At 44.8% G+C, this 19,178-nt stretch overlaps 1 protein-coding gene, 1 long non-coding RNA gene and 1 pseudogene across 2 annotated transcripts; 1 reads left to right on the top strand and 2 right to left on the bottom strand.

The window, feature by feature from the left end:
* Positions 1–3,075: 3,075 nt before the first annotated feature.
* LOC142301033 (uncharacterized) lies at positions 3,076–5,729 on the bottom strand. The gene is made up of 2 exons (XR_012752689.1): positions 5,500–5,729; positions 3,076–3,139 (listed from the first exon to the last, which is right to left on the bottom strand). It is a non-coding gene; the product is annotated as an uncharacterized LOC142301033 (long non-coding RNA).
* Positions 5,730–10,578: 4,849 nt separating this feature from the next.
* Positions 10,579–10,964, bottom strand: LOC142301032 (histone H2A type 1-like; annotated as a pseudogene).
* A 4,952-nt stretch (positions 10,965–15,916) lies between these two features.
* LOC142301031 (histone H2B 1.1) lies at positions 15,917–16,297 on the top strand. Its single transcript, XM_075342051.1, has one exon. The coding sequence runs from the start codon at positions 15,917–15,919 to the stop codon at positions 16,295–16,297; it is 381 nt and encodes a 126-aa protein (XP_075198166.1).
* Positions 16,298–19,178: the final 2,881 nt, after the last annotated feature.

Below are 19,178 nucleotides of genomic sequence, written 5' to 3'. Positions count from 1 at the left end.
GGGTAATTGGAGTTGATTTTGTTTTAGCCGTAATGCAAACTCCGTATGTTCAAATACCCCACCATCAGAAACTCGGCCATTCATGCCGATATCAATGTACAGAAAATCATAAGTGGCGTTGACAACCGCCATAAGGATAATGCTGTGGTAGCCCTTGTAGTTGTAATAATATGAGCCAGAATTATGTGGCTGCATTATCCTTATGTGTTTTCCGTCAATAGCGCCACCACAATTAGGGAATTGCCATAATAGGTTGAATGTATTAGCAATTTTGTCCCAATCAGTAGGACTATTTGGCAAATGCATGTAGTCATGTAAAGCATGTGCTATTGCCAAACATGTCTCTGGAATTAATGAGCTAAGTAGAGAGCGGGACACTGCTGATGAATACTGAAGGTCAGTCAAACTGCGTCCTGTAGCCAAGAATCGAAGAGTCACCCCCAAACGCTCGTCTACAGGTACTGCCTGACGCATTACTGTATTATTGCGCTGGATATAAGGGCGGACTTTCTCTAAAAGGTATGAGAACGAGCTTTCCGACATGCGTAAGTAGTTTCGAAAGTCATGTGGGTTATGCTCTTGTAGGTCTCTTACAAGGTGCATGTGAGTATAGCGTTGTCTCTCTAGTAGCCATTTGCGTGCCCAAATTCGTCTTTTTCTAGTTCGGCATCGCATGTCATGATCCTCGGCAAGTGCAAGGGCTCCTCCGGCTACAAGCATGGCAGCTATGACGGCATTTTCCGGCTAACTACGCATATTTAGCCTGTATAACAGAGAATAATATAGTATTTGTTGTGGTATTTTAGAATATAAACTTTTTGTGATAATAATCTAAAAATTTATTTTGGGTCGCACAATAAAACCCCTTAACAAATATGATTATTATTCTTATTGGTCACAGTAATGTTTGACGTCTTTTAACCGTTACACTTTGGATGCCAGCAATCTTGATTAACATACAATTATGGATAATATAATATATCTCACTGTAATGTATTAAAGAAACACAAATACAGTCATGATATAGGCTAGTTACTAAATTAAGATAAACCCCATTTAATACTACAACAATATTTAAATGTTATAATACAAAGGAAGACATAAATCCTATCAAAAATGCCAAATATACAACAATTATATAAAAAAAAAAAAAAAAAAAAAAAAAAACTCACATGCGAAGTTTATCTCACAGACGAATGACGCCTAACTAAACGCCGGACACGGAGGCAGCAGGACACGTCCAAAACCGACGAAATGAACCTAGGAAATGAACCCACCAAATGGATAAACGCAAAAAGGATGTTAGCGTATTACATATATTATGGTCCAATCATGGAGCAGATGCGTTAGCAAATAGGAAACAAGTAGGCGTATTGAACATTTAAACCACCATACACGCCCGTATCGATGATGACGCAAGAAGCAACAATTTTTAAAGTCGCTTTAGTAGTGTCACACGTAACGTTAAGTATGTTGAAAGGAACGAGCAACGATAGTTACAAATAAATTACAACGATTTTTGGGAATTAGGACCCGTGTAGCCGATTAGCGATAAATCACGCTTTTGCGACGATTTTACATCGCTGAACGCTGTTACACAAAGCTATATCGCTAACGATTGCGGAAGTGCGTCACCAAAACCGTGACCCCAACGACAAAATTCCGGCGATATCGCAGTGTGTAAAGCCCGCTTAAGATATATACTGGTTCCTACTAATAGCGTTACTCAGTAAAATACCTGGTAGTTGAAGTAGATGGGGACAGCCGTATAGAGGGAGTTTATGGTATACAGCGTGTATTCATTACATACGGGCCGCTCAGGTGTGGACATATGTCTTTTGCGGAAGACGTAGTGGCTAGGGAAAAACCCTTTGCTGAGTTGCACCTTAGTAGATATAAAGCAAGTTATACATGAAACACAAGCATGTACTGGGTTTTAATTATTGCATCACTACTTTAGCTACCTGCTGGTTGCGGTGGATAGGGCCAGTCATATAAGGGCAAATTTTTTGTTATGGTGTACTGAGGAGTGCTTCCATCTACAATCAAAGTCATAATAGCCAATATTATACAGATGTTTAAAGGCAACGTATGTATATGGGGTTGCATCTGAGTCAAGCATATGATCACAAGGTATGAACACAGACCCATCTTGCTAGTTTACATTTAAGGTGAACAAAAATGCCAAGGAACAAAGACATACTACCTGTATACTGCATATGAAAGATTTGGTGTATAAGGGTGGAATGCAAGAAGTCCTCTACAAGGTAAGAGAGACAAAGTCTAGTTTTAGTATAGCGTTGTAGTCTGGCTGAGTGTCAAAGGAGCTGTCAACATACCTTATAGCCGCCTTCCCAGGTTGTGGCTCGAGTGTGCTATGTGCCAGAATCTGCCGGCTTTTAACGCCGTGACCCGGAAGTGCCATTCGCCGTTTGCGCATGCGCAGTGGTAGTCGGCCTTGCTACTAGAATATCTGTGGTTACCGTTAGGTATAGAAGAAGAGCGCCCGCGCATGCGCAGTGCGTCAAATTCCGGACTTAGACACAGGAGGAGCATACAGCAACACTGGGAAGGCGTTGTAGATGTAGGTATATGTAAATGAAGTGGTATGATTGGGTTGCTGGTTTCCGAAGTCAGAAATGGAAAGGGAGAGATAGAGAATGTAGGTAAAAATAGTTATTTTGGGAGTACAATAGTAAAATGAGGATAAAGTCAGTAGAAGAGAGGCAGTATAACCATACTTCGTATAAAGACACATTGGCTGACCCTCCTAGCATATCAGTATACAGCAGACAGTGGATTAAGGATAGGTATATAGATAATTCAGCAGATTTATCCTAGACAAACAATATTTAAACTGTAATGGAACATAATACGATCCTGTCAATTTACATCCAATACTGTGTAGTATACTTGATTTATAATGTAGAGGTCCAGGAGGAGGATATAATCTGGAATAAATGATTGGTTAGACATATTTCATTTCTGAAAATAACAAGGTAGGGTCCCAACATGCTAGAGAGAATACATGATCATAAACTATGAACTATATAGAAGTGCAATTTTTATACGTTACCATCTATGGAGAAGTGCACGATGTGGGAAGAGAGAAGAGAAAGGGTGACATCTTTCAAGTTTTCTGTAAGCAATACAAGCTAGTTAGTATATGGTAGTAAGCATAAAGTCCATCACAGGAATAAGTCACAGGAAGTAACTATAAACTTTACATTGGCCAATCTAGCTCTCTATTCAGGCCTTTAGGGGTTAGTGTCTGTAGCTTGTGGATCCAAAAGCTCTCCCTTCTTCTGAGGAGTTCGATGTGGTTGCCGCCCCTCCTAGGTCTATGGACTTTCTCAATCACTTGGTAGCGTAACTGTGCTATTGTGTGTTTTGCCTCATGGAAGTGATGAGGGATTGGTAGCCATAATTTACCACACCTAATGGTGGATTTATGGCTAGCAATGCGGTCACCCACGTGTTGGATGGTTTCCCCTATGTAGAGGAGGCCGCAGGGGCACTTAATGAGATATATGACAAAATTGCTCTCACATGTGAAGTGTTCCTTGATGAAAAAACTCTTCCCAGACCTAGGGTGCGTAAAGTGATCCCCTTTAATCACATTGGAGCATGACGGGCAGTTTAAACAGGGAAAGGTTCCGGTTCGTTTTGGTGCCAGGAACGTCTGCGTGTCTAATTTTTTGTCACTGCCTACGTCTGCTCTAACTAAAGAGTCCTTGATGTTTTTGGGTCTTTTTTTGCACATAATGGGGGGAAGTAGAAAGGTGTCAATTTGTGGATAGGCTTTTCTCAGGAGGGGCCAGTGGCGGTGGATAATATTATAAATTTTTGGCATGGAGGGATGAAAGGTGTGGACAAATGGTACTCTATCAGGAAGTGTTCTATTTCTTTCTTCCGGAGTGGTGGTCAACGCCATCCCCTTCTCAGTTTCCAATAATGCCTCTGGGTAATTACGTTCACGAAACCTTTCTGACATTTCCTCTATCCTTTCTTTTTTTGTGACTTCATCAGATACAATCCTTGTGACTCTTTTGAATTGCGACCTAGGTAGGCTATTTTTTGTGGATTTAGGGTGACAGCTGCTATAAAGCAACATACAGTTACGATCCGTTGGCTTGCGGTACAGATCTGAGGAAAGAGTACCCAGATGATCCTTCTTGATGCATGTGTCAAGGAAGTTGATACTCTCAGAGTGGTAACTCAATGAGAATTTTAATTCTGGCCATATGGTATTAATGTGGTTGTCAAAAGACAACAGACTATCGAGATCACCCTGCCAAATACAAAAGACATCATCTATGTAGCGAACCCATAGATGGGAATGCTCATCAAAGGACGGATAAGAGTATATGTAGCGTCCTTCAAAATAGTCCATATAGAGATTAGCATAAGCCGGGGCCATGTTCGAGCCCATAGCGGTCCCATGCGTCTGGATATAGTAGTCGTCCTTAAACAAGAAGTAATTTTCATGTAGGACTATTTCCAGGAGGCCTACAGTGAAATCAATAGACTCTTGGCTAAGATTGGTTTTATCGAGTGCTAGTTTAGTGGCCATGATCCCTTTTTCATGCGAGATTGACGTGTACAAGCTACTTACGTCCCAGGTGCACAGAATACTAGTGGGGGGAACCTGCCTTAGCTCTCTAATTTTCTGTAGAAAATTATTGGTATCCAAGATATATGACTTAGTATTTTTGGTTAGTGGAGTGAGAATTTTCTCTAGGTAAATAGACAAAGGTGCTAATATAGATTCAGTCGAAGCTACTATGGGCCGGCCGGGAGGATTGGACAGTGACTTATGAATTTTAGGTAGGACATAGAAGACAGGAGTTATTGGATGTAATTTAGTCAAAAAAGTGCACGTCTTTTGATCAATAATACCGTTATCTACATATGTAGCTAAAAACTGTTTAATCCTCTGCTGTATTTTAAAGACTGGGTCAAATGGTAGTTTTTGGTAGGTATTAGGGTCTTCTAGTTGGCGTTTGATCTCTCTAATATAATCGTGGGTATTCTGTACTACAATAGCACCCCCTTTGTCCGCAGGCTTTATAGTTATCTCCTTATTGTTTTTTAAGGAGGTTATGGCTGATCTTTCAGAGGCATTCAAGTTATTACGCGTAGGGAAGAAACCCAGTGCATGCTCATGGATGTTATCCTTAATATCCCGGTCCACCAGGGTTATGAAAGTTTCTGTTGCATGGTGTGTTCTTGGGGGCATGTACTGACTAGGGTTACGTAAACCTAATGTTTTTATACTGAGGTCCTCGGAGGGTGAGGGTGCATCCGTAGTTATACTGGGATTGAGGCCAAAGTGTGTTTTAAGCCTAATTAATCTATAGAATTTTTGTAAATCGTTTTCTAAAGAAAAGGCATCCCATTTAGATGTAGGACAGAAGGTTAAACCCTTGTTGAGTACAGCAAGTTCATTAGGGGCTAGAGTGTAAGTAGAAATATTAACGACTAAATTGGGACCCTCACCTGTGACCGAAGCGTCATTCCCCAATCTCCTCCTCCTCGACCTCCTCGTGGGTTTCCTCTTTTCTTCCCGCGTCCTAAAAAAGAAACAGAATTTGTTCGGCTGCCACTTGATTCGCTCCCTGAACTTGCGGATGGGTTGTAGGAGGGTTGTCTGTGCCATGGTCTTGTATTGTTCAGTGACCAGTCGTTCCATCTATAAACCCGATTTTGCAAGTAATCGTCAGTGTCCCTTTGAAATTTTTGTCTTTTCTTGTCTTCCAGGTTCCTCCTAAATTCTTTCAGCGCGTCCTCTGTTTTATTTTTAAGAGTAGTGAGATCACTCGGGGTCAAACTGTCCGCCAATTGTGCCTCGATACTTTGAATCTTGTCCTTGGATTCCTTTATGGCGGTTTGTAAATATTCAATAGTTAGAACTATCAGGTCTAATGAGCACTTATTTAGTATTTGCTGATATTTTTTACAATAGTCATCAATATTGGCAAACAGGGTGGGTTTCAAATGACTTCTTAAGCCTCTGGGAATACGATTCTGTCGGTGGTACTCCGCCAAGGTTGTGCAGTGCAGGTCCAGGGATATGAATGTCCGGTTCTCCTTCTCCCAGTCCCTGGTTCTGACTTCTCTGATTGGAGTTTTCAAGAACTCAGTAGAGTTGGTGACTTGTGCCAATATACTGAGGCTCGTTGAGTCATCATACGCAAATGTTTCAGCTGACATGGGTAGGTCGGTGCAGCAACCAAGCTGTATGCTATATTCAAAAAAATATGGTGTGCTCCAACCAAAATCAAAGTTCGTGAGGTGCAAGTGAGAGGACCGTGGTCCTGGTTATCAGTCAATATTAATACACTGCACTCTCAAATATATATTAGGAGTAGAAGAAAAACTTGAACAAAGTTGATTCCTTTTGCAAAAACGTGGAATTTTATTTATACAGTGACAAGGGAGGAAGACGTTTCGGCCTAATTACGGGCCTTTCTCACGCCGGGTCACTAGGGAAGGGGAACAGAAGTAATAATCAATTTTTTACAATATTATACAAAATTTACATATATACAGATAAGTAGAACAACCCATGAAGGGAATAAAGTGAATTTCTGTAAATACAACGATGACAGATATAGGCAAAAGGCAACTCTGCCTTGTAGGATTATACTGAATATAAGGCAGTGCTATGAAGAAGACAGCAAGACAAGCATAAATGGCATACCTTCACTAGAAAAAGACAGTTTCTCTCAAGAATATTTGCTTTATTCTATGTAGTCTGCAATTGCAGGGATAAGAGATGAATAGAGAGGACTTCCACCCAGGGTATGTTAGAATAGAGGTCACAGGAGAAGAGCTCTGTAGATAAAATGGTATGTGCATGAGTAAAAAACATGTAACCGGGAGTAGAGGTTTCTAGATCTGTCTCAGTACCTGTTTTGCATATTCATTACATATTAACTGTTCAGGTGTGGATGTACGTCCTTTGCAGTAGATGTGGAAATACGGGAAGAATTCCCTGATATGTTGCACCTTAATGGATATAGAGTCAGTTATTTATAAGACTAAGATATATACTGGTTCCTACTAATAGCGTTACTCAGTAAAATACCTGGTAGTTGAAGTAGATGGGGACAGCCGTATAGAGGGAGTTTATGGTATACAGCGTGTATTCATTACACACGGGCCGTTCAGGTGTGGACATATGTCTTTTGCGGAAGACGTAGTGGCTAGGGAAAAACCCTTTGCTGAGTTGCACCTTAGTAGATATAAAGCAAGTTATACATGAAACACAAGCATGTACTGGGTTTTAATTATTGCATCACTACTTTAGCTACCTGCTGGTTGCGGTGGATAGGGCCAGTCATATAAGGGCAAATTTTTGTTATGGTGTACTGAGGAGTGCTTCCATCTACAATCAAAGTCATAATAGCCAATATTATACAGATGTTTAAAGGCAACGTATGTATATGGGGTTGCATCTGAGTCAAGCATATGATCACAAGGTATGAACACAGACCCATCTTGCTAGTTTACATTTAAGGTGAACAAAAATGCCAAGGAACAAAGACATACTACCTGTATACTGCATATGAAAGATTTGGTGTATAAGGGTGGAATGCAAGAAGTCCTCTACAAGGTAAGAGAGACAAAGTCTAGTTTTAGTATAGCGTTGTAGTCTGGCTGAGTGTCAAAGGAGCTGTCAACATACCTTATAGCCGCCTTCCCAGGTTGTGGCTCGAGTGTGCTATGTGCCAGAATCTGCCGGATTTTAACGCCGTGACCCGGAAGTGCCATTCGCCGTTTGCGCATGCGCAGTGGTAGTCGGCCTTGCTACTAGAATATCTGTGGTTACCGTTAGGTATAGAAGAAGAGCGCCCGCGCATGCGCAGTGCGTCAAATTCCGGACTTAGACACAGGAGGAGCATACAGCAACACTGGGAAGGCGTTGTAGATGTAGGTATATGTAAATGAAGTGGTATGATTGGGTTGCTGGTTTCCGAAGTCAGAAATGGAAAGGGAGAGATAGAGAATGTAGGTAAAAATAGTTATTTTGGGAGTACAATAGTAAAATGAGGATAAAGTCAGTAGAAGAGAGGCAGTATAACCATACTTCGTATAAAGACACATTGGCTGACCCTCCTAGCATATCAGTATACAGCAGACAGTGGATTAAGGATAGGTATATAGATAATTCAGCAGATTTATCCTAGACAAACAATATTTAAACTGTAATGGAACATAATACGATCCTGTCAATTTACATCCAATACTGTGTAGTATACTTGATTTATAATGTAGAGGTCCAGGAGGAGGATATAATCTGGAATAAATGATTGGTTAGACATATTTCATTTCTGAAAATAACAAGGTAGGGTCCCAACATGCTAGAGAGAATACATGATCATAAACTATGAACTATATAGAAGTGCAATTTTTATACGTTACCATCTATGGAGAAGTGCACGATGTGGGAAGAGAGCAGAGAAAGGGTGACATCTTTCAAGTTTTCTGTAAGCAATACAAGCTAGTTAGTATATGGTAGTAAGCATAAAGTCCATCACAGGAATAAGTCACAGGAAGTAACTATAAACTTTACATTGGCCAATCTAGCTCTCTATTCAGGCCTTTAGGGGTTAGTGTCTGTAACTTGTGGATCCAAAAGCTCTCCCTTCTTCTGAGGAGTTCGATGTGGTTGCCGCCCCTCCTAGGTCTATGGACTTTCTCAATCACTTGGTAGCGTAACTGTGCTATTGTGTGTTTTGCCTCATGGAAGTGATGAGGGATTGGTAGCCATAATTTACCACACCTAATGGTGGATTTATGGCTAGCAATGCGGTCACCCACGTGTTGGATGGTTTCCCCTATGTAGAGGAGGCCGCAGGGGCACTTAATGAGATATATGACAAAATTGCTCTCACATGTGAAGTGTTCCTTGATGAAAAAACTCTTCCCAGACCTAGGGTGCGTAAAGTGATCCCCTTTAATCACATTGGAGCATGACGGGCAGTTTAAACAGGGAAAGGTTCCGGTTCGTTTTGGTGCCAGGAACGTCTGCGTGTCTAATTTTTTGTCACTGCCTACGTCTGCTCTAACTAAAGAGTCCTTGATGTTTTTGGGTCTTTTTTTGCACATAATGGGGGGAAGTAGAAAGGTGTCAATTTGTGGATAGGCTTTTCTCAGGAGGGGCCAGTGGCGGTGGATAATATTATAAATTTTTGGCATGGAGGGATGAAAGGTGTGGACAAATGGTACTCTATCAGGAAGTATTCTATTTCTTTCTTCCGGAGTGGTGGTCAACGCCATCCCCTTCTCAGTTTCCAATAATGCCTCTGGGTAATTACGTTCACGAAACCTTTCTGACATTTCCTCTATCCTTTCTTTTTTTGTGACTTCATCAGATACAATCCTTGTGACTCTTTTGAATTGCGACCTAGGTAGGCTATTTTTTGTGGATTTAGGGTGACAGCTGCTATAAAGCAACATACAGTTACGATCCGTTGGCTTGCGGTACAGATCTGAGGAAAGAGTACCCAGATGATCCTTCTTGATGCATGTGTCAAGGAAGTTGATACTCTCAGAGTGGTAACTCAATGAGAATTTTAATTCTGGCCATATGGTATTAATGTGGTTGTCAAAAGACAACAGACTATCGAGATCACCCTGCCAAATACAAAAGACATCATCTATGTAGCGAACCCATAGATGGGAATGCTCATCAAAGGACGGATAAGAGTATATGTAGCGTCCTTCAAAATAGTCCATATAGAGATTAGCATAAGCCGGGGCCATGTTCGAGCCCATAGCGGTCCCATGCGTCTGGACATAGTAGTCGTCCTTAAACAAGAAGTAATTTTCATGTAGGACTATTTCCAGGAGGCCTACAGTGAAATCAATAGACTCTTGGCTAAGATTGGTTTTATCGAGTGCTAGTTTAGTGGCCATGATCCCTTTTTCATGCGAGATTGACGTGTACAAGCTACTTACGTCCCAGGTGCACAGAATACTAGTGGGGGGAACCTGCCTTAGCTCTCTAATTTTCTGCAGCCGCCTATACAGCAGTATATGGAGGATATACAGCACTACAGCAGCCTATACAGCAGTATATGGAGGATATACAGCGCTACAGCCGCCTATACAGCAGTATATGGAGGATATACAGCACTACAGCCGCCTATACAGCAGTATATGGAGCACGGTGGATATACAGCGCTATGTGTGTATGTACTTGGATATTTTACACTTCCTTGTGCTGTGACCGCTGCTTCCTACAGAACGCGAGTGACAGCGCAGATGATAACCCTCATTAGTGCCAGTAATTACAGCCACTGCCAATCTCATAATACAGGATTATTCCCACTGCCAGGTGCAGATTATACCCCCGGAGATATACAGAACCCCGGCCATAATAAATCTATATGTACAGAACCACAGCAGAGATCAGCAGCTCCTGTGAGGACGGGGTCAGCTCCTGTGAGGACGGGGCCAGCTCCTGTGAGGACGGGGTCAGCTCCTGTGAGGACGGGGTCAGCTCCTGTGAGGACGGGGTGGTGGCTCTTACAAGAGCCTTTGTGTTGTGGAGGATGCGGGTCAGCGGCGTCACTTGCCCTTCTTGCTGCTCTCCGTCTTCTTGGGCAGCAGCACGGCCTGGATGTTGGGCAGGACGCCTCCCTGGGCGATGGTCACCCCACCCAGCAGCCTGTTCAGCTCCTCGTCATTGCGCACGGCCAGCTGCAGGTGCCGGGGGATGATGCGGGTCTTCTTGTTGTCCCGGGCGGCATTGCCGGCCAATTCCAGGATCTCAGCGGTCAGATACTCCAACACAGCGGCCAGATAGACCGGAGCGCCGGCGCCCACCCTCTCGGCGTAGTTGCCTTGCGGAGAAGCCTGTGCACACGACCGACCGGGAACTGCAGTCCTGCCCGGGATGAGCGGGTCTTGGCCTTAGCTCGGGTCTTCCCTCCTTGTTTGCCGCGTCCAGACATCGCTGTGTGGCAGGTTTTTCAAAGATCAGCAGATAAAGAACTGTAATGTGACGCGTGTGCCGGCTCTGGAGTTTTTTATAAGCTGTTGCTCCGCCCTCCTCTCCTGTCATTGACTGAATCTGAAGTCATTCATGTAAATGAGACTTGTGGATTCACCAATGAGCTGCAGGGGGCGGTGATCATGACGTTTACACTTGTCACATGCCTTTGTCACCCAATAGAACAGCGATGTGACAACAGTGCTCATTTGCATTTGAGCGGGTCTTGGCCTTAGCTCGGGCCTTCCCTTCTTGTTTGCCGGGTCCAGACATGATTGCTCCAGCTACGAATAAATAAACTAATGACGAGAACAGCTACTACTGACATATATAGGCTGATGCTCCGCCCTCCTCTCCTGTCATTGCACAGATCTGAAGCGGGCAATGGAAATCAGACTTGTGGAAACACCAATGAGCTGCAGGGGGCGGAGCTTATTATGGCTTTATTGGTTGCATGACTTTCTCAGCTAAATAGAACGATGTCTGTTTTAATCACTTATAACCTCAGATAACGCTGTATCCTCGCCATATAGTGCTGCATACGCCATATAGTGCTGCATACGCCATATAGTGCTGCATACGCCATATAGTGCTGCATACGCCATATAGTGTTGCATGTTGTATAATTTTCTGTTATAAATAGGTTGGCAAAGAGGGAATAAAAAACAGTGCTATATGGCGCCATATAGTGCTGTATACTCACATATAGTGCAGTATATCCACATATAATACTATAGACCTTTAGGCAAGTACTGTATATTCACATATAGTGCAATTAACCCTATATAGGGAAGAGTCCCTCCCTATAGTGCTGTGCATTCTATATAGTGCATTATCCCGCCATATAGCGCTGCGCACCTTATATTGTGCAGAATACTAGTGATGAGTGACAGTAATGGTTACTATTTCGCTTCTTGCACCAATAGTACGGTGACACCTCTGTGTCCGCATGGACAGGGGGTGTTAGAGTTATTCTGCGCCAAGCGGACCTAACATACTCCTTGGGGGCATGGAACATCGCGTGCTGCTGGAAGTGACGAGGTTGCGTGGCTCTGACGTATTAGCGATGTCAGGGTGGGGCTGTGAGGTGCGGTTTCATCACAGATTGACAGGTCGACCAACAAACGGTGGGCTGTCTTTGTCACTGGCTGGTTCATGACACCCCATATGTCTTATATCATGGTCCCTATATGTCTCCCTTCCTGGTCCTCATACGGTCTATCCTCATCCTCATATGACTCCCATGATGGTCCAAATATGTGTTCCATCCTCATCCGCATATGTAATCCTAAACCTCTCTTTGTCTTAGAAACCTTGTCCCAATATGTCTCCCATCCTGGTCCCCATATATCACCCTGATCCCATCTTGGTAACCATGTGTTTCCCTTTCTAGCCCCCGTATGACTTACATCCTGTTCACCATCTGTGAACCATTGTTGTCCCCATGTGTCTCCCATATATGTAACATCCTCAACCATATGTCATCCCGCTCCTATTCTGGTTCTCATGTTTCATATAATGGTCCCCATATATGTGCTATCCATGCACCCATATGTGATCATCCTCGTCCACATATGTCAGTCTGGTCTCCATATGTCTCCTATCCTGATCCCCATAAGATTTCTATTCTTGTCTCTATACATCCTTGTCCCCATATGTTATCCTGTTTCCCATAGGAGCTCCATCTGTGTCCCCATGTGTGTTCCATTTTGATAGTCATATTTCTACCATTCGAGTTCCTATATGTCATCATGTTTCCATCCTGGTAGTATCTATATATTTCACATCCTGGTACCCATATGTCTCCAATTGCGTTCACCCTGTACTTTCAATAATGGTCCCTAGGCCACATATGTCATTGTGCTCTCCATATGTCACCCATGCCTATCCCGATAAGCTCTCCATCCTGGCTTTTATACACACTCCTTCCTTGTCCCCATATGTCATCCGGTTTCCCATATGAGCTCCATCCTTGTCCCAATCTGTCTCCCATCCTGACCCCCGGAAGAAGGCATTAAGATCGAAACCTAGGTCGGGTTCTCTTGGTTTCTCACTCCACAACCCAGGTATACGATTTCTCCACTCTTAGTGTGCTGTTACCTTGCTTATTCTTATACACGCACCTGCTGTTTTACATCCTGAAACTGCCTAACTCCTTTTTGCATGATTACTGGCCCTTGGGACATGCCGTTTGGCAGTCATTTATAGCCTTTCTTGTAAGCAGTAAATGGTAGGTTTTTCAGTATGGTGCTTCAGCACATGTAATACTACTTTTAAAGACTTTGTTTTTTGGGTTGTGGTGTGAGTACGCCACCTGCTGGTTCTCTCTTTTCATTTTCCTTTTTTAACCTTTTATACCTTTTGTAAGCTTTGACTTTAATAAAATTATATACATTTTCTAAGCCTTTGTACAGTCTTTTTCTTGTTCATATACGTGTTCCAGGCTGGTTCTGTTGTGTCATCCTGGTCGCATCCTTGTCCCCATAAATTTCCCATCCTTGTACCTATAGCTCTTCCATCCTTGTCTGTATGTGTGTTCCATTTCGATGCTCATATTTGTACCATCCTAGTTCCTAAATGTCATCCTGTTTCCATCCCGGTCCCTTTATGTTTCCCATCCTGGTCCCCATATGTCTTCCTTTGTTTTCCCCATATATCTCCCATCCTGGCAACATATGCGCATCATCTTGGTCCCCATATGTGCGTCCTACTGGGCCACATATGTCATCCTGGTCCCTATATGTCTCCCATCCTGATTAAAATGTGTTCCATCCTGCTCTTTATATGTCTTCCATTCTGGTCCACCTATTTCCCCCATCCTAGTACCAATTTGTCTCTGATCCTGATAGCCATACGTCTCCCATCCAGGTGCACATATATCATCCTGGTCCCCATATGTGTTCCATTCATGTACCCATCTGTTTCCCATACTTGCCCTATATTTTTGCAACCCTGGTCCCCATATGTTACCATCTTGGACCCCATATATCTTCTATCCTACTCCCCATATTTTTGCCTTTCCGGTCCACAAAAGTCTCCCATCCTGGTCAGGATACGATATTAGCTCCCTCTTGGTCCCTATATGACTCCCCTCCTGTATCCTATATGTGTTCTATGCCGGTCCCCAAATGTTATTCTCGTCCCCATATGTTAGCTCTTTTTTTACTAAAAATAAAATGAAGATACTTCCCTCTCCGCATTCTCTTCCTGCTGTCTGTGCGGTGCAGACAGGACGGCATATGGCGGTGACATTATACGTCGGCCACATGCCTGTCAAAATCAGCTGTCGGCCATCAGATTAAGCGGATGATCCCTTGAATCGGACGTGGGCGCTGATTTTTACCGGTTCAGGGAGGCAAGACCGTCTGAATCCGACCCCTGCATCTAGAGCTTGACCATCATGTCATCTATACTGTACTTTTGCCCGGCTGCCATTGCTGACCTCCACTGCCGCACATCTCCCGGCTGCCCAGTGTATTTAGTGCTAAAATGTACTGATAATGTGAATTGTACTCAATCTCCAGTACACAATACTCGTCCGTATACGTCATCCGAGACCTCATATACCTCACACACCTTGTCCCAATGTCTCCCAGCCTGATTCCCATATGTGCCATCCTGGCCCTCATATTTCTTACATCACGGTCCCCATAAGAGTTCCACTCTCACCCCCATAAATCTTCCTTCCTTGTCCACTTTTGTGTTTCTTCCTGATCCCATCTTGGTAACAATATGTTTCCCATTCTGGTCCCTGCATGACTTACATCCCGCTCACCCTATTGTGTGGTAGTGTCTGCACCAGATTGTGAGAATATATACTGTATATAACCGTATATATCCGTTTCTACATGCATCCTCTGCTGTGATACCGGGAGCGGATCATTGTGCGGTGCCGCTGCTTCTGGTGGTGACGACGCATCTTTTGTGTGCACGGAAATAATACCGGATCCGCGGTAACACGAGCAATGAGGGGTTAACCAGAGTGAGAGATTAATTAATTAGGAACCAACTTCATCGTCTGCAGATCGCACAGATCTGTGTCGGGCGCTGGGAATCGGCGGATGTAGAAATCTCAGCAGAACGTCCGCCCTGAGGCCGCGTGTTACAGAATAGAGACAAAGAGTGGGAGGAGCTATCGGCCACTGAGCGGGAAGGTTCAAAATTCGATTTCCAGCCAATCACTTTGTAGCAAACCTTTGGCCCCGCCCACAGAATGCTTCCGGTTACAGGCACCACGTGCAGGCACCACGTGGTCTTTCTCTGTTAACCCCTCAGTGTCCGGTGTTTCTCGTCGTCGTGCTTCGTTATCACAATCATTTTTATTTTCCCAGAAGTGAGGACTGCACGCGATCTCCCGCAGCCGGAACATCCCCCGCAGTCACCGGCGGCGGACCGCACAGAGGACTGCGGCTGGTGACGCTTCAGCTCCGCCTCTTCCTCTAAATCTCGTTTTCCAATCTCCGTTGTTGTTTTTGCAGCTTCTAATGTGAAATATCTGAATGTAGAAGTAAAAGCCGCTGTCAGGAGAGTGAGCAGCGGCCGCTCAGCACCGAGACTCCGCTCCTGCAGTCACTGCTTCCTCCGTGTTATACGGGGCATTACCGGTGACTGCAGAGCGGGGGCAGAGTTACGGGGCCCGGGTGCACAGCGCCGTGTAGACTGCGGGGTTTATAGCGCTGTATGGAGCTCTGTAGTATGGGGGAGATACAGTAGAGAAAATCTGCTGATGTGACAGCAGAGAGGAGGCAACCAATGAGCTGCAGGGGGCGGAGCTGGTTCCGTTTCCCTTTGTCACCCAGTAGAACAGCGATGTGTCATTAGTAACATTTGCATGGCCGGGCTATAAATACGGCCGCTCTGGGAGGCGCAGGATCATTATTCTCTCTCCAGTGAAGAGATCTCTCTGCTCTCATCATGCCTGATCCCGCCAAGTCCGCCCCAGCGCCCAAGAAGGGCTCCAAGAAAGCCGTGACCAAGACTCAGAAGAAGGACGGCAAGAAGCGGAGGAAGAGCCGGAAGGAGAGCTATGCCATCTACGTGTACAAGGTGCTGAAGCAGGTGCACCCCGACACCGGCATCTCCTCCAAGGCCATGGGCATCATGAACTGCTTCGTCGGTGACATCTTCGAGCGCATCGCAGGGGAAGCCTCCCGCCTGGCGCACTACAACAAGCGCCACACCATCACCTCCCGGGAGATCCAGACCGCCGTGCGCCTGCTGCTGCCCGGAGAGCTGGCCAAGCACGCCGTGTCCGAGGGCACCAAGGCCGTCACCAAGTACACCAGCGCCAAGTGATCACCACCGCTGCTCCTCACCACAAAGGCTCTTCTAAGAGCCACCACATTGTCTGATCTGAGCTTTATACTGAACTGTATGGGGTACACAGCACAATCACGCGTTATATAGGGTTATAGTTGACTATACAGCACTTTTTTTTAATAGGTGTGTAGCACAATATTGCGGTATACAGGACTAGATTAGGAATGTACTGCGCTATACAGAGCTATGGGGTTATATGGCAATGTCAGCATACAAAGCTATTTGGAAATATATGGCGGTATATGCAGCATACGGCGATAACCGTATTATATGGGGATATATAGCAGTATATGGATGTTTACTAGACAATAAGTGGACAATGAGCGGGAGTTTTAAAATCTTTAACAGTTCTGCGCTCAGCCAATCAGAAGAGGGGGCGGAGCTGATAATGCCCCTCGGAATCGCTACATCTGTTCTCTTTCCACAATTGTTCTATGTAATGAACCTGTGCGCTCGATCACTGCAGTCTGTGCTGCTCTAGAGGCGGCTTTTGAACATCGCGGGAATTAACGGGTTAACACATAGCGTCTATGGGCGGAGCCAGAGCTTTACTGATTGACTGAGCGCTGAATGTGAATTTTGAGAGTTTCCGCTCTTTGTTGTCGGTAACACGCGGTGATTCGGGTGATCTTCTCAGGCCGGGAGTGATTGATACGGTCACGCTATATTGCTGTATACAGCGCTGTATGGATTTTTCATATTATAATACTGGACTGTTTTGGAGTAAAACTGAATATTACTGTGATAAAGCTTTAAATGGGTGTAAATAGTACAATATGGGATGTAGACAACATGGAAGGTGCACAGCAGTGTATGGCCCTGTATGGATGTATATGGGGAGCACTCAGCAGTATATGGCCCTGTATTATTATTATTGTTTATTTATAGAGCACCATTGATTCCATGGTGCTGTACATGAGGGGGTTACATACAGAATACATACACAAGTTACAGTAGACAGACTGGTACAGAGGGAAGAGGGCCCTGCCCTTGCGGGCTTACATTCTAAAGGATTTTGGGGAGGAGACAGTAGGTGGGGTGTAGGTGGTGCGGCGGCTCCGCACGGTGGTAGATAGTCTGACGTGTTGAGGCAGTGAGTTCCAGGAGACTGGGGATGCTCGGGAGAAGTCTTGGAGTCGGTTGCATGAGGAGCGAATGAGAGAGGAGGAGAGAAGGAGATCTTGGGAGGACCGGAGGTTACGTTTTGGAGTGTAGCGAGAGATTAGTTCAGAGATATATGGAGGAGACAGATAATGGATAGCTTTGTAGGTCAGGGTTAGTAGTTTGAATTCTATACGATAGAAGATTGGGAGCCAATGGAGGGACTTGCAGAGAGGAGACGCGGGGTGGTATTGAGGAGAGAGGTGGATCAGTCGGGCAGCAGAGTTAAGGATGGACTGGAGAGGGGCAAGTGTGTTAGCAGGGAGACCACAGAGGAGGATGTTGCAGTAGTCGATGCGGGAGATTATGAGGGCATGCACTAGCATTTTTACAGATTGAGGATTGAGGAAAGGGCGGATTCTGGAAATATTTTTGAGTTGATAACGGCAGGAGGTGGTGAGGGATCGGATGTGTGGTATGAAGGACAGGGCAGAGTCAAAGGTCACTAAGAGGCACCGAACTTTGGGTGCTGGGGAGAGCATGATGTTATTAATGGATGTATATGGGGAGCACTCGGGAGTATATGGCCCTGTCTGGATGTATATGGGGAACACTCAGCAGTATATGGCCCTGTATGGATGTATATGGGGAGCTCTCAGGAGTATATGGCCCTGTATGGATGTATATGGGGAGCACTCAGGAGTATATGGCCCTGTATGGATGTATATGGGGAGCTCTCAGGAGTATATGGCCCTGTATGGATGTATATGGGGAGCTCTCATCAGTATATGGTCCTGTATGGATGTATATGGGAAGCTCTCAGGAGTATATGGCCCTGTATGGATGTATATGGGGAGCACTCAGGAGTATATGGCCCTGTATGGATGTATATGGGGAGCTCTCAGGAGAATATGGCCCTGTATGGATGTATATGGGGAGCTCTCAGGAGTATATGGCCCTGTATGGATGTATATGGGGAGCACTCAGGAGTATATGGCCCTGTATGGATGTATATGGGGAGCACTCAGCAGTATATGGCCCTGTATGGATGTATATGGGGAGCACTCAGGAGTATATGGCCCTGTATGGATGTATATGGGGACCCCTCAGGAGTATATGGCCCTGTATGGATGTATATTGGGAGCTCTCGAGTATATGGCCCTGTATGGATGTATATGGGGAGCATTCAGGAGTATATGGCCCTGTATGGATGTATATGGGGAGCTCTCAGGAGTATATGGCCCTGTATGGATGTATATGGGGAGCTCTCAGGAGTATATGGCCCTGTATGGATGTATATGGCGACCACTCAGCAGTATATGGCCCTGTATGGATGTATATGGGGAGCACTCGGGAGTATATGGCCCTGTATGGATGTATATGGGGAGCACTCGGGAGTATATGGCCCTGTATGGATGTATATGGGGAGCACTCGGGAGTATATGGCCCTGTATGGATGTATATGGGGAGCACTCAGGAGTATATGGCCCTGTATGGATGTATATGGGGAGCACTCGGGAGTATATGGCCCTGTATGGATGTATATGGGGAGCACTTAATAGTATATGGCCCTGCATGGCTGTATATGGGGAGCACTCCGCAGTATATGGCCCTGTATGGATGTATATGGGGAGCACTCAGGAGTATATGGCCCTGTATGGCTGTATATGGGGAGCACTCAGGAGTATATGGCCCTGCATGGCTGTATATGGGGAGCACTCAGGAGTTTATGGCCCTGTATGGATGTATATGGGGA

This window comes from Anomaloglossus baeobatrachus, chromosome 4, assembly GCF_048569485.1.
Source record: "Anomaloglossus baeobatrachus isolate aAnoBae1 chromosome 4, aAnoBae1.hap1, whole genome shotgun sequence".
Taxonomy (NCBI): domain Eukaryota; kingdom Metazoa; phylum Chordata; class Amphibia; order Anura; family Aromobatidae; genus Anomaloglossus; species Anomaloglossus baeobatrachus.
Note: the sequence above shows the minus strand (reverse complement) of the source record. Positions and strands in the feature narration are given on the sequence as shown.